This window comes from Thrips palmi, unplaced genomic scaffold (assembly GCF_012932325.1).
Source record: "Thrips palmi isolate BJ-2018 unplaced genomic scaffold, TpBJ-2018v1 HiC_scaffold_19, whole genome shotgun sequence".
Taxonomy (NCBI): domain Eukaryota; kingdom Metazoa; phylum Arthropoda; class Insecta; order Thysanoptera; family Thripidae; genus Thrips; species Thrips palmi.
In genome coordinates, this window is record NW_023144628.1 from 3,670,210 (window position 1) to 3,686,013 (window position 15,804).

A 15,804-nucleotide genomic window follows, 5' to 3' on the forward strand; every position below is an offset into this window, starting at 1 on the left:
TTTCAGGTCCTGCAAACCCTGACCCAACAGCATGCTGTGGTTTCTACTCAAAAGAATAGCCCAGCAATGCTCAACATATCCGTTCAGCTTACGAAGACTAAGCAACAAATTGCTAACCTTCAGAACCAGATTCAGGCACAGCAGGCCTTGTATGTTAAGCACATGCCTCCACAAGGACCTCCAGACTATTTCAAACCTGACCCCATGGGTGCCATGCCCAGCTTCAATGATTTGACCATTAAGGAGCCACCGGTAGGTTTAGGACTTTCTTGAGAGATTGGTATACTCCTGATAGATTCTTGTGTGACGAATTTTGTTTGGTGTGAACGATGCAGGTGATGAATGATCAGTCATTCCAAAGTCCACAATCTCGCCTGAATCAGTGGAAGCTGCCGCCTTCCTTGGACAAGGATTCTGATGGCCTGGGCAATGAATTTAGCCGTGCCCCAGGCACTACCAGCAAAGCTCCTGGTTTGTCCCAAAGTCACTCATCGCCCAACATTAACCCAATCCTCAGCCAGGGAGATGGGTAAGCATTTGCAACATTTTTCTCATGGTCGCCTTTGCTTTCCTTTGCTGACGTTAATTTTTATTTTTTCCTTTGTAGCCCATGGGCAAGTGTGAGCCGCTCCAACTCTGATACGGGTTGGCCAGATTCTGCGGGTGTCATTGAGAGTGGCGCCTCAGATAAAGATTGGCCAATAACATCTCAGTCTAATTCATTTTCTGATCTTGTGCCCGAATTTGAACCTGGCAAACCCTGGAAGGTAGGTCAACTATTTGCTTTCTCCATACATACAGTCAGTTTTGGATCCAACCTAGCTTGAGAGTTTGCCTTCATTTTGAGCATTTACTAATGTTGTATTTTTGTTTTTGTTATAGGGTATGAAGTCCATTGAAGACGATCCCAACATTACTCCTGGGTCAGTGGGGCGCTCACCATTGTCCTTGGCTGCACTGAAGGAGCCAGAAATGTTTCCTTCTGGTGGTGTAAGCAAAACTTCACCAACTTCTTCTGGTGGTGAAATCATTACTCCTTTGAGTCTCTCGTCGTCGTCGACATGGAGCTACAGCAATACGGGGTCTTCAACTGCCACCTCCTTTGCCAGGTATTTTTTTTAGTGTTGATCTCTCCCTGAAGTATGTTGCGGTCCATTTATTTTCTTGATGTTTTCTTGATCTGTCTTTTGGGAAAAACGAGGTAAAACTAGGGTTCACCTGAGAGGTTTCCTGTATGATCCATTATTGAGTTGGCAAATTTTTCATTTCTTGTGGGCATTTTGCTGTTATGTTTTGCCATCACTTCTCCTTTACATGTCATTTCAATAATAAGCATGTGCCTTGCCTCATTAGTTTGATGTGTCCAAACTATACCTAGTTCTAAATTTTATTCTGTTGAAATTTTGTGCCAAAATCCTCAGTTTGTTCAGGTTGGCTTAATGAAATTGCAGCACAAGGAGAAGGTAGTATGTAATTTTTAACAGATGACTTTTCTGTAGTTTTTATTCAGTTTCACATTAACTGCTCAGCATTGATGACTTCATGCATGTCACTTCATCTGGACTACTTTTGGTTTTGAAGTGAATGCTTGTCTTCTTTACTTTGCAATCTACATAAATCTCTGACTTCTCTGAAGTCAATAGGCTATCGAGCTACTATGCGCCCTTAGCTCTTGTCTCTGTGACCAGTTTGTATCCCTACTTAAAGGCCAGGGCAATGTTAATTATAGGCTGGAAAAGGATGACGTCAGATATTATAGACAGGTAGTTCTTTTGTTTCGTTTCCTATGTGGAAATTGTATGCATGTGACTGACCAGCTGGTTCCCTGCGCTTTCAAGTCTTGCCACACTAATCCGATCCTACTCTTCTCTGATTGAACCCCTCCTTGTTGAGCCCGAGCCATCGTTAGATGAATCTCTCTGCCTGTCTCTCTTCTTCTCGTCCGTCTCTAGACGTGGGGCCCTTCTGGACCGCGGAGTAGAGCGCAGAGCCCTGCGGCTGGCATGCGGCGCTCCTTTCTCGTTTGGTTTCCTTGTGACTGCGTGCGACTGCCTCGCCTTGAACACTTTTCTCCCTTCCTGTTGCAGCCCCCTCGGCAAGCTCGGCTCCAAGGGTCCTTGGGGTGACGGCCCGGTGCCCACGCCTGCCAACTCGGAGCTGTGGGGCGCGCCGCAGAACAAGCCGCGTGGACCGCCGCCGGGACTGAGCAGCAAGAATCCCAACGGCGGCGGCAACGGCGCGGCCGGCGGAGGAGGCCAGGGCGGCGGAGGCACGGGGTCGAGCGGCAGTAGCACGAGCAGCAACGGCTGGGGCCGCGGCTCTGGCGGCGGCAACGGCTCCGGCTCCGGCGGCGCTGCGTCGTGGGGCATTCAGGGCGCAGGTGCGACTGCGACGCCCGGGGCGGGAACGGCGGGAACGGGCACCACTGGAACTGCGGGCTGGGGCTCTACGTGGCTCCTCCTTAAGAATCTCACACCACAGGTCAGGCATTGTCAAGTGCAACTTCAGGCAAGGTGTTGCGAAGTTGAGTTCTGTGACAGGAAGGATTGTTTATGATCAACGACTACCTGTCGTCAAGTCTTGGAGCGTTTGGCAACTGGTCCAGAAGCTCCGGTTTGTCTGCAGTAAAGTCGAGTCTAAATTGGTTGTCTCATGTGGTTTTGTTGACACTAACCGGGTCTTGAAGGCCTTTGGTGGGTGTGGGTGGCGTTCTGCCAACTTGTCTGGTTTCCACTTGTCTAAATTGAGGCAATGTCAAGTCTTCAGAGGAGTGCAGGTTGCATGCTCTTTCGGAGGTTTCTTTTAACTTTACAATGGATTGACACGTCATGCCTTCAAACACTGTCTACAGTAGAGCCTCAGTCAGTTAATTTCAAAATGACCTGTTCTAACTTTGGTTGTGGGGTATTCTCCCTTCCCCTTTCCCCACCGAGTGGCTGTATTAAGCTGGTGGTGCACAACCTCCAACTTGATTCAGCTTGGTGTGTCAGGAGCGCGTACCGCCCTTCAGCTGCTTTCAAATTTCCTGCTTTTTATTTCCTTTATTTGTTTTATTTTGAGTCCCCTCAGTCTGTGAGTTCTATATCTCTTTCATTATTTAATCTTCTTTTGAATATGTCTTGATCAACTCCAAATTTATTAGTAGTCAAAACTTCAGACTGATAAATTTATTCTTTAATCTTAATTTGTTTTTTAGTAAACCTTTATTTCTTTTTCAAATTTTGCTTTTCAATTTCTTTGACAAAGGCGTACGCTGGGTGATATCAAAATTTGCCCTTATTGTCTTACATGTTAACCTAACACACCATTGTTTGTTGCAGTAATTGATATCTTTGCCAGTGTAACTTTAATTCAACCAGATAACTCATTCATTTGTGCAGCTGGTGCTGACTTAGCTCATTGAAGGCAGTAAACTCACTCCCCGCGTACACCCTTGAAAGTTACTTCTTAGAACACCTTCTGTAGCAAGTTCTATTTACACATCCTTGGTTCTAGTTTAGCATTCGCTCTGCATGCACTTTTGGACTTTGTTCTTGCTTCATATGTCATTCTTCAAATGTGGCTAGCTGGAATTCTCAAGTAAAATTTCAACTTGTCAAATTTAAATATCTAAATATAGCAAGTTAATTCTAGTTTTGCTGTTACGCATCTATCTTGGTAATAATTACTTCATCTAACATTGTGCAAGTTTTTATTTATGCTGTTTCACATCTACTGAGATCTTGATCAACTATCTTAGTCACAGACTCGTCTATTTATTTTTGCTTCCTTTTAGTTTGCTTGTCATTTTTAACATATGATTAATATTTTGCTTCTTGTATCTATTTTCAGATTGACGGGTCCACTCTGAAGACGCTATGCCTTCAGCATGGTCCTCTTCAGAGCTTTCATTTGTACCTGAATCATGGCATTGCACTCGCCAAATACCAGAGCCGTGAAGAGGCCAACAAGGTGAGGGACTAGCTCTTTGCTGTTGTATATCTTTCTTTTTATCTTCATGGTTGAGTTTCACTTATTTGAGTTTCCCTTGACAGGCCCAAGCGGCATTGAATAACTGCGTCCTGAGCAACACAACGATTTTCGCTGAGTCTCCAAGTGATAGTGAAGTGCATAACCTGCTCTCACACCTTGGTGGGCACGGTACCGCCCAGCAACAGCAGAGTGGAGGTTCCGCTCCCAACTGGGGCATGCGCTCCTCCAGTGGAGGGGCAGGGGCTAACCCGGGAGCTCCCCCTGCTCCTGGGAAGGCCCCTCAATCCTCTCAGGTTCGTTTCTGTCTTGCCCGATTGTCTAAGTAAAGACAAGCCCATTAAAATGTTGCTTTTAAAGAAAATAATTCTTATTTACACATGCACTTCATCATGTTTGCAGGACACATGGGGATCTAGTGGAGGTAGCAATAGCAGCCAGCTGTGGGCTAACACCCCATCTAGCAGTGTGCTGTGGGGAAATTCGCCCATGGACTCGAGTGGGGACCAGCACCGGGCCACTCCCTCTGCTTTCCTCCCTGGTGACCTACTGGGAGGAGAGAGTATGTGAGTCTAGGTGAGAAAGTCCCACATCATCCATCGCAATTTCTTTAATGTAAGGCATTGTACAATCACTGACTGACATATCTCAATTGAAAGCAATTCCTGTGGTTTTGGTCTTCTGAGAACTGAAGTAGACCAAAGGATATGAAGCCTGTTCTCAAAACCAGTCAGTGCTTTCATTGACATAACTGAAAGCAGTTACCTAAAATTAAGGCTCAGAGAATTATTCTAAGTGTTGTTTACAATGATTTATCATGTTTAGTATCCCCTGGCTCTACCTGTGATCTCAACTACCTTAATCAAACGGCTGCTTTTTCCCTGTTGTTGTTTATTAATCTGATTATTAATTGTAGTGGAAGGACTCTCCAAAAACAAACAAAAAAAGATACATATTTTTTAAAAAACGAGAGTTCTTTTATATGCAAACAGACTGCACGCCCAAGTATATTTAACTGTTTACCTTTCCATTGTTATGATTTATGTTTTGTTCACCTTCCAAGTTTCACAGAGAGCCAGCCATTTTGAGTCTCATTTACCTGAAATGGCTGTACAAATCGTCAACTTTTGTATTCACACCCATGTGCTGTGACGTTCATGTGTCGTTTTTGTCTTAGATGTGTGATGAAATTGCTTTTGTAGTCCATTTCTCTCTCAAGTTGTAATTGTAGTCATGTCTTTAATTGGTGCAACAAAATCACAAATCATCACATCAATGCTACCTATGTGGTATTGACATTTCTAAGTTTTATTATTTTATTATAAATTATATGTGTAATGTGTATCAGGGTTGGAACCCTACAGAGGCTCCACATTCAAAGATTATTCTAAGTACTTGCATTAGCTAATTGATGGTTTCATGTGTACATGTTTGAAATGCCAACTGTAGTGCTTAGTTGATGTGACCGATCTAAGTTAACTGAGTAGTGAAAAGATGAGATTTGAATTTGTGGTTAATGGAATGTGCTTTACTGTTGTTTCCTCTCTGCCAATACTTGTACCAAATATTATATTAAACAGGAAACATGTTTTACCTAGACTCTAAGGGTATGATAATGTCAATAGGAAGTAAGATTTTAATATAGAAGTAAATGGAAAATATACGATAAATGATATGGGGGAAGTGAAGTAACAATTAACAAAATGAGCATTCTCCCCAAGTGTAGACTAATGTCTTGGGACTCAACAAATTGTGACTTAGGTCGCATCGCTTCTTGAATGTGATATAGCAACTATAATGGACCTGTGAAATAAAAAAACCCTTGTCAATTGTGACTTACTTGAGTGTGAAGAGTTGAACAGAGAGAGAGAAATTCAATGAATACGTACACACATCCTGTTTGGCTGTTGTCTTTAATATATTGAAGATCATAGAGATATATAAATAAATATATATTATATTATATTATATTCATGAAACATATAATTAACTAATATGCCTAGATTCCTAGAACTGATGTTTTATTAAAGTACAAGTGTTCAAGTCATGTGTTTTTCCTCTAAGTGAAAAACATGCCAGCATTTTGCTTGATGGTTTCATGTTTTCGAGGGGTTATTTGGTGTCTTGCTGAAAAATACCAAGACCTTCAATGCCTTTTCAAAAGTAATACATGAAGCATATTTGTTGTTTGTGTTCTGTGTTTAGTGCTTTCTGGTATTACCTCTGTGACCAAAAGAATGATATGGTCTTGTGATGCAATTTCTATTAATCTATCAGATTCAAAAGTAGAATTATGATATTTTGCGTGTGAATGTGGCTATTGAAACTCTTCAGTTAACTGTGAAGCTCAGCTTTAGTAGAATTGATGTTAAACTTGTTAAGAGAGTTACTCTTAAAGAAATCTTGCACAAATTAAGTTGGACTAGCTGATATGGGTACTGTCCATCACCTGTGAAAGCATGAATTTGAGGCATGTACCATTTCTTAGTATTTTATATCCCAACAGTATTTTGTGATGTCAGTGCCACCTTGTTGAAGTTGATACATGTCAGAATATTAATTGAAATGTGTGCTTTAATAATATTATTGAATGTAGTAGTAATAAGCTCGTTCAGCGACATTGGAAATGTTAGTGTTACTTCTTCATGGTTAATCATAAAATTTAATTTTGATGAATTACATGAGCCATATCAATTATTTGAAAACTAGTTTCCTCATTACTGCTTGTTTTAAAAGTATATCTTGTGACTTCAAAAGTGAGATGGTCTGTTATAACAAGTCTGCCAAAATGTGTTTTCTTTTAATTATTATTTTTTAATAATAGATTTTTTTTAAAAACATAAAATTGACTCTCTAATACTTTTGATAGCGGTAGTGTACATAGATTGGTAGTTGGATTTTAACTAATAACAAGAGCAAACGCCAAAATTTGACCAAGTATTTTCTTTATTTTATTGTTTTGTTTTACTCTGCATTACATTGATGGTTAAGAAAAACAAGCTTGGTGCATAGTTGTAAGAATTGGCACTGATATTTTTCTTCCAGTGATCTTACATAATGTGAAGATAAATGTGTATTACTTCGTAGGTACAAAAAATCAATTTTGAACACACCTGTCTGTTTCATGTTCAGAAGCTCTGAATGTATTAGTGCATTTTTGTGTTTTGTGCATAAACCAGCATTGCAGGAATCTGGCTTAGTCATCTAGTATTTGCCAATACTTAATTGTATTATTATGAATATATTTCTAATGTCATTGGAACTCTTCTAACAGTGCTAATGAGTAGTTTAAAAGACACTGAAAAGACAAAGTCTCTGAGAATCGGTAATGGTAGCTAATATGCTCTCTGTGAGATTCTTCAATACTCTTCATCAGGCCATCCTGCCCTGTTGGTTCAACTTTGCCCAGCTGGTTTCTGATATGTTAGTTTGGGTTTCTGGGTTCTCTTATGCACTTAATATCACTGGGTAAATTAAATAATTGTAAATATTTGGTTGAATGTAAATTCCTTCTAGCAATTAAGTGTTACTTAAGATAAAGGGTTGTAGTGTTCCATTAATTTGATGTGTGTTAATGAATTTTCAAATGTGCAGGTTTACATGTCGGCCACCATTTGTGATAGCAAATTAAGTTGATGTGTTGAACACTGTTCAAGGAGCGCCTTCCTATAATAGAGCATTGATACTTAGTTTTAAGCAAGATTTTTAAAAACTGTTTGCTTGATATTAACAAAAGACTTAGGGGGTCATGCAAATGCTAAACTGGAACTTGTGCCATGTGGTCTACTATGACCAAAAAAACCTTTAAATGTAAATTCAAGCACTCTTTCATCCAGATACTTTTCCTGCTTTTGCTTAGTTAACTAAGTATCCAGTTCCATCTCATTTGACCCCCTCCCATTTCTCCAATATATTTCTTGTGACAGAAAAGCCATTGTACTTGTAGTTGTAGCTGATAGATTACCAGTACAATCTAGGGTTGATGTGGGAAAGATCAGGACTGTAGTTTACTAGTTAGTTTAAATGGAGTATCTGGTTTAGTTTGAATTGTTTTGTTTTTCTGTTATGTTTTCAAAGCATGTTTGTCTCTTGTTGACTGGTGTGCTTTTGTTACCAGACTCCCTTTAATATTAGTTAATTTAATGAGCTCCAGGTTACACAGATCTACTTACTCCTTCCGTCTGCCAGAGGATGGGTGTACTGCACTGGTTAGACACTCCTGAGAATCGTGCCTGACTGACACACTACTAGTCTCCTAGCTGTAAAATCAGTAATTCTTAAAATTATCTAAGGTTTACAAATTTGTTTTATACTGGCATTTTTAATACAATCATGGGTATACTTAAAGAAAAATGCACAAGTCTTTTATCAATAATATTGACTTTTCTATATTTTTATTTCCAATATTTTCTTCTTTGTTCCCCTTTTTTTGGTAGACAGTTTGGTTATGGTTGCGTTTGAATGACATTTAGACCCAGCAACATTAAGGAACACGGCACTTATGTTCATTGTTGCTTGTGATACTGTGACTTTGTCTGAGAGGACTACCGCAATTTTTTGAGTGGTTATTTTGTGTTTTCATGTCACTGTTTAATATTTAATACCAATTATTATCATTGGATGTTCGTTTATTTTGTAATAAATTTGAAAAAAGTAGTTCTGTAATCCCATTCTTTCGAAATTACCCTTACCCGCCTAAAGGCCTACAAGGCTCATGAGTCCTATCTTGTGGATTTCATTTGACATTCCGACCAGCAAAACCAATCAATTTATGTACCTGATTTGTGTCACTCAAGCCAACAGTCCTAATCTAGGCGGGATAAGTAGATTTTGTCTTTTCTTTGTTTTTTAGCATTGTATTCATGAAGCAATATATGAAATGAAGTAACCACTCAGTGACCTTTTTGGTTTTTATTTTATTTGTCATTGGTCAAAAGGCCTATTGGTGTGGAGTTTTTGTCCAAAATATTATGAAGGAAATTTCTTGTCTTGCTGATAATGGTGTCATTCTTAGTACGCTGAATTCCTGATGAATTTTAGTCAAATGATTTTGTTTTTGTGTTCTCATAGACTTGATGATTGCTGTAAATCACCACCTCTCGTAAAACTATTTTGGCTCCAAATATTGAACATAAGTGCCTGCATTTGAGCATTTTATGGTACCATCCATATTACCCAGTTATCGTCCATGTCAGAAATGTAACTAACAACATATCAGTTAAATTTTTGTTTTTGATCCTCATTTTAAATTGAATTGCAAAGAGTTGGAGAGATAGGAACTAAGTAGATTATTTCCTTCATGATGATTTTTCAACAGACTCGTCATGCCTAAGGTCGCACCTTTTGTCCAGTCAGGCACACCATCAATTCTTGCTGGTTTTGTTTTGGCATCAATACAAAGAACCTTGATGGAGTGTCTGTAAATGTTTGCTCAGTAAAGTCAGTGTTTCACCTGCATGTCCTTTAGAAATGCACAAAATATGTGAGTTTTGTTATGTACAAGCACAATGAATGGACGACAGCAGTAAGGGTCATTTTGCTAGCAATCCATCAAACTTTCTGTTTTAGTACATGTTATGTTTTAGAAAAAGATCTTTTTTGTTCCAGTAGAGTAAATGATTCCCAGTGGTATGTGGCACTGCTAAAGCTTTCTCTTAAAGTGTGCAGCAAAAAAAGAAAAAAAAGCAAACAAAAAAAACAAGGGTTTTCGCTTGTGGATGGTAAAGAAAAAAAGAGAGAGCTATTCATGCCAAATGTCTGACCTAAGTTCATCAATCTTTTAGTCAATTGTGCTCTGACATCATTTATAGAGGATTTTTATGTACCTACGTGATCCTACTGTTGCTCATAAAATAGCCACTGGGAATTGTCATTCATCAGACTAATTTGAGCCTATCTTTTCATCTTATTCAATTTGGGGAACATGATTCTTCATTGCCCATATCATTAGTTGTGTCTTTTGTGCTTATCAACATTTTAAAAAATAGCTATCAGAGACTCAGGCAATTGTGCTTGTGGACATCGTAAGTAAGGTAAACACTGTGGTGGAACATTTAAAGCTTAACCGACTGTAGAACTGTATGTTGTCCAATCTTTAAAGTATATTATTAGCAAATTATTCAGGACCATCATAAGTAGAAACTTCTGTTGTAATTACCACATCTGCCAGGATGTGTTCCAAGTCTTCAACCAAAAGACACTCAGTTGTTGGTATGAATGGAAGTTGTAAGGAGGTATTGTCAAGGAAAGTTGCTGAAGTCATTGTATCAGCCTTATATTCATTTCTTATGACATGTTACCACATGAAATATCCCCTCCATTAATTTTATGGTTGTGAGTTGTTGTAATGGCACTTCCTAGATTAGTGTGTATAGTGAGAACTGTAGCTTTTGATCTTAATATTATTTAGAATGCTTTTTTTATTATTATTCAGCTTTACAAAAGTTAAGTGTGACAAAAAAAATGTACTCATGTGATGAATGTGTTTGTTATTTATAGGCAATCGTGGAGGATGTTCAGTCAAGAGGTCTGATTTCTGTTGTCCTTCATTGTGAAGTGCCTTTTATGAAGTCCTTAATGTGATTTCTTAAAGACCTTTTATTTTCTTAGTCAAGTGAAAATGTGCAATTTACGTTCGTGCTGAAACTTAAGGAAAATTGTTTAAACAGTTAGCTAAGTGGCATAAAGTTTGACTAAATGTATTATGTCAACTGCCAGTGTTGTTTCTCAGGTGATGGTGTGAAGGTTGTAAATAATTGTTGGGGCTTTGGATTGGATTGAGGGAATAGTAGGGTTTCCAGCCCTGGAAGACTACTTTTGCTTATTCTTTTAAGATATTCCAACCGAGTTTCTTTAACTCGGGTATGCTTTGTGCATCAGCTCATTCTTTGACATGTAAGAATTCCTACTTGAATGAAAGATGTACTCAGTTAGTGAGCTTTCATTTTTAATTTATTTTTGTCAGTAGTCTTGCAACCAGCTTCCTTGTGAGTTCTATATGTTAGCTATGTTATGGCTGATAGGTTTGCTGAACAGAACACTGAATGCTGAGAGAGAACTTGTTACTGTAGGAGCTCATGGTGAAGCAGTGATATTCTTAACACAGTGTTGAACTTATGCAGAGACTAAAAAATTTTGTATTTATGGTCTATTTTGATGTTAACAATCTTTTTATGTCTAATGTTTTGTGTATTTTTGAACAATTTGCTGTGGAATTCTGTTAGACCTAACTCAGGACACTCACTTTCTTTCCAACTGGAGAGCAACTTTCAGAGACAGGGTTCTGTAACCATGAAATTGACATAACCATTTCTGGTCCATATCGAAAAACTTACAATTTGTGGAACACAATTTTGTTTTGATTTGCTCAAAATGTTCATGTTAATCAATTTAGGCAATGGTCCTCTACACAGCATTTCTATGGTCCTATATTACATCTGCAGATTATGCAGCGTACCATAAACAAAAGGGTGATACATAAAGTGAATAGAAGCAAGGTTAGTGTTACTTGTAGGGAAAGATCTCGTCTAATGAAATACGATCTGCCATGTTAATAGTCATGAACCAATTTCCTCTATTGTAAATGTGAAATAAGCAGAAGACTGGAAATTTCATTAACCATAATATCCAGGTACAAAAGAAACCTGTGAACAGTGGATACCTTCACTAATTTTCACCTATATCTATGAAGTAAATTCATTATTTTAACCCCTGTATCAAATATGCAGAGTTTACTTTACCTTATTTTCATTGTGACTTTCAATGTAGGACTCAAGTGAGCTTACAACCTGGTCAGCAGTGGGAATTGCTCTCCATTTTGTCAAAACATGTGCCTTTTCTTTTCATTTCTTTTAAGGGAAAAAATTGTCTTAAGTGAAACTTGTGGATGTAAACATTGCTTTTAATACTGAGTGTATCAAACACAGTGTGTGATAAAAGGCATTCAGATTTATATATTACTGTTCAAATAAGGATAAAATCTTGCACCTAGTCCAAGCTTTTTCATTTCTTCTATTTGTGTATCTACTAATTGTGATTAATTTTCCTATCTGTGCCTGTATTGTCCATGCCTGTCTCTGTGCGTCAGTCATGAGAAGAAAAGAAGGGATGGTTTACTCTAATTTCTTCAAACTTGTGAGGTCAGGGAAAACTGAGCAGTTTTCGGATTTATGATAGTTCAATGCTGAATCATTTTTCTTCATGTGCTGCATGAAACTAATTATTCAATTATTACCGTACCTTCCTTCTGAAATTTCCATTTCATGTCTGCATAGTCTTAGTCGTACTATAAATTCGGTCTGAGTAGTCATGGTCCTTTCACTTTCGTATGAGTGTATGTAAACCGTATTTAATTTAGGAATGGGAAATTTAAAGAGACAATAAATTCTACAATACAATCAAGGAAAATATTTACTTCTCTAGCATTTTAACAGGTCATTGTTAAAGTTACATACTATATCCCAATCTGTACCCTCTTACTTAAACATTTTACAAGCTTTTATTTCGAAGTCTAATTACAGAAAATTATTTGGCAAAGCTTGAAACCTTGCATACGGTTGGCTAAAAAAGTGAAACTATCAACATATCCTTCCATCCATGTTGTGATGGTTAACTGCTCTGAATTCCTTCCTACATCACAATGATCATATTTTAACTGGTGATTGAATTCCAGGAAATAAGTGGTATATCTCATTTTGCACAATGGACTGAAGCACAGATTAGACTGTATTTGTATTTTTCCCCGCACTCAATAAGTTGTAAGATGTTAAAAATGGAATTTCTTAGTCACTTAACGATTCCATTTACCAGTCATGACAAAGTAAAAAGAAAAAGTACCCCTGATCAGTATTTATCTGTGTATGCTGAAGAATTTTTAGTCCAAAATTAATTTACTTTTGTATCATAGATGTCCAACTTGTGTTGGCATTTCATACAACAGAAAATCAACCCCTATTTTCTGCCACTTTGGTGCTGTTGATTATGACTATTTTACTGTATTCCATTTCTTGTGTTCCTGCCAAGTTCAAATGTTGGAATGTTGCACATATATTACATACTTAATGCTTGCTATGAATTAAATTTCATAATACGCTTGCTGTGAATGAAAATGTTGCATTGTGTATCATCTTGGTCTTAAATAAAGTAAAAATATAAAGCTAAAGAAATGAGCTCTACTATAGTTCCTGTTCTACTCCTCAGTGAGTGGCAACCTTCAATCATGTGTGAGATATTTTAAGGTGACACAATTGATAATAATCCCAGAATGCCTAAGAACAAATGATCTGGAGACACTTGACACAAATCTGGTCAGTAGCAGAGATCACTGAATCTGTATGAAAATGTTCACACTTGAGAAGAATTATATCAGCCCCAAAGTTTCAAGTAAGAGATGCAGAAAGTGAATATGAGTGAACTGTCCTCTATCACAGCCAATCATGCAGTTTTATGCCTGCCTTTTGGGGGTTTCAATCCACTGCATTTTGCATTAAGTCTCAGTGCTCCTCAGCTCTTTTAATCACAAAACTGCTCAGATATTCTCAAGTGGGAAGACAGAAAATTGAAACTGAGTGCCAAAGTTCCAAGCTCCTATCACATCACCTTGGCATGCTCTCCTTCCTGATGCTGACCTACACGTGTAGCATGTTTCCTAAACCATTCGTCAGGCTCTAGTTTGCAATCATTAGATTTGTGTGTTGTAGAATATTTAAGCATTTGCTCACAAATATTTGTCTTCTGTGTGATATGTTTTAAATTAAATTAAAATTGTGAATGGTGTAGTGTTTCTGAAGTCCTGATATTGTTGGTTCTTATATGCATGTACTGCTGGGTGTCATTGTTTAGTAGTACCTACTACCATCCTTCATTAATTGTAATACATAACAAAAATATCAAAATGGGATTTTACAAGAACTGTCTTTTTTTTCTTTTGGTTGACATTGTAAATTCTGTGCATCCTGCAAAGATAAGCTTCTTTTTGCATCTGCTACATAATCGAGTCTAAACTAGAATTTCTATAAGGTTTACAAGTTTCTTATGTGTATGTAATGGAAAACGAACCATATAAGATTCCATTCGTAATACCTATGTATGTTCTCTTTGCATAATTTCAAACTGTGTTCTACTCATATAAAACTTAAGATTTATGTGTGCTGGTCGTGTCGTGATGTTGCTTGATCAGTTAATCAATCAATCTATAATTTTTGGTTGGTAGCATGCATCTTGACTATGTTACATTTTCTACTATCTTTCTCTCTCTCTTTTCTCTCTATAAACCCATAGAGTAGAGATTTAAAGATGGTTAGGGTAAACCTTGTGATCTGGATGCTGTCATTAATTAATGAAGGAAGAGGTTGCTGGTTAACTGGCTGGCTCAAATTATGCATTATTAAGTCATAAGCATGAGAAAGGATTTCAACGCAAGACTTAGTGGCATTGCATTGCTCTCAACTTGTGATTTTGTCTATAGACTGGAGCTTAAATTAAAGTACAATATTTTTGAAATAAATGATGGAAAACAAAATAATTGAGTTGAAATAACAGAACATCACACTATTCTGAATCCACTCTGTGTTCCATTGTAGATTGGGAAGATTGGTTAAGCACTATAAGTGCTGATGATTGGCTAATGTCTAAAGTGATTCTAAAACATTTGCCGGATCCACAAGGTGTAATTTTGTTACTTCCAGGCTTGATCAGGGCTAGTTGTATGAATTCACCATCCTGTCTTTACAATTTATCTGTGAGAAGCTGTGTTGTTTTATGAAATTTGATTTAGTTGTATGTTGATTGCTTGCCGACATTTTCCTAAGTGATGTCCTAAGGTGATTTTTTTCCTGATGAATATTTATAGAATTGTTGAGAACTTTCATGCAGTTGAAATGAGTACTGAAATTTTTCAACTTTTTATTTTAGGCTGTTGGGTACTAGTCTGTTGGAAAATACTGAGTTGAGATTTCACAAGAAGTTATTTTAATTAATTTGATTTATTTTCCTAGAGTATGTTATTTACACTGCATAAAACTTTTACCATTTACACTGGCCAAGAACCAGACTTGTTCACTGTATGCTTGGTGGGGGTTGGATGGATTCTGTCATACTTGAGATGCCGAAGATGGGTGTCTTGAATGTCCTAATATGTGATCCTTTCATTCAGTTTCTTCCGTATTAATCTAGATTTTGAGTGAGCCACACTTCCTCAAATCACTGTCAAAAGCTGACCATTTGAACTATGACGGTGTTTATCATACTTTCCAAGAAAGAAAAAACAAATTGAAGAACAGAGCAATCCCTGTCACTTGCAGATTCCTTTTAAGTAGTGGTTTCCTGTTTCTGTTTTTATAACCATTGTGATTCATACATCTTGTTTTTTTTTTCTTTTTTGTATCTTTGTTCTTGTATTCCCATTGTGTTCTTTTTGTGGTGCATATTATGGTAATGACTTTAAATGTAAAAGTAAGAATGTGGTTTAACTTCCCTTTGCAATACCATAACATGGTGGGGAGCCATGGTAAGCCTGTCCAAATGGAACTGTCAGTATAGTTGTTTGGCAAAGTGGGTTCTGTTATTTTTTTTCGAATGTTGTTGCTTCATTAGTAATATTTGTTATATACAGTCATAATTATCTACCTTAGCCTATGTTTTTCTTGGTGTTTTAAGGTTTGTGTAATGAAAGTTCTAGAAAAATGCCAGTGACTCTTAAAGGATTTGATATGTTAATATATTAATATATGTTAAATCATGTGATGTATAGTAATATATTAATTTATCAGTTTATATTATTGTACCATCCTTATCTGTAAGACCAGTATGCATTCAATAAAGGTTGTCCTAAAGCTT

The 15,804-nt window shown here is 37.4% G+C and overlaps 1 protein-coding gene across 8 annotated transcripts in view; it reads left to right on the top strand.

Moving 5' to 3' along the window:
• LOC117646148 (protein Gawky) overlaps nucleotides 1-15,800 on the top strand; it is a 33,462-nt gene extending 17,662 nt beyond the window's left edge. For 6 of the 8 annotated variants that reach the window (XM_034386894.1, XM_034386893.1, XM_034386890.1 and 3 more), the window contains 8 exons: nucleotides 7-252; nucleotides 336-529; nucleotides 608-767; nucleotides 883-1,109; nucleotides 2,088-2,481; nucleotides 3,832-3,951; nucleotides 4,035-4,265; nucleotides 4,372-4,539. In XM_034386894.1, the coding sequence (XP_034242785.1) occupies nucleotides 7-252; nucleotides 336-529; nucleotides 608-767; nucleotides 883-1,109; nucleotides 2,088-2,481; nucleotides 3,832-3,951; nucleotides 4,035-4,265; nucleotides 4,372-4,539 (1,740 nt within the window). Of the gene's footprint in view, nucleotides 1-6; nucleotides 253-335; nucleotides 530-607; nucleotides 768-882; nucleotides 1,110-2,087; nucleotides 2,482-3,831; nucleotides 3,952-4,034; nucleotides 4,266-4,371 lie in introns of those variants that run through there. The other 2 variants (XM_034386892.1, XM_034386895.1) reach the window with 2 other exon arrangements.
• Nucleotides 15,801-15,804: the final 4 nt, after the last annotated feature.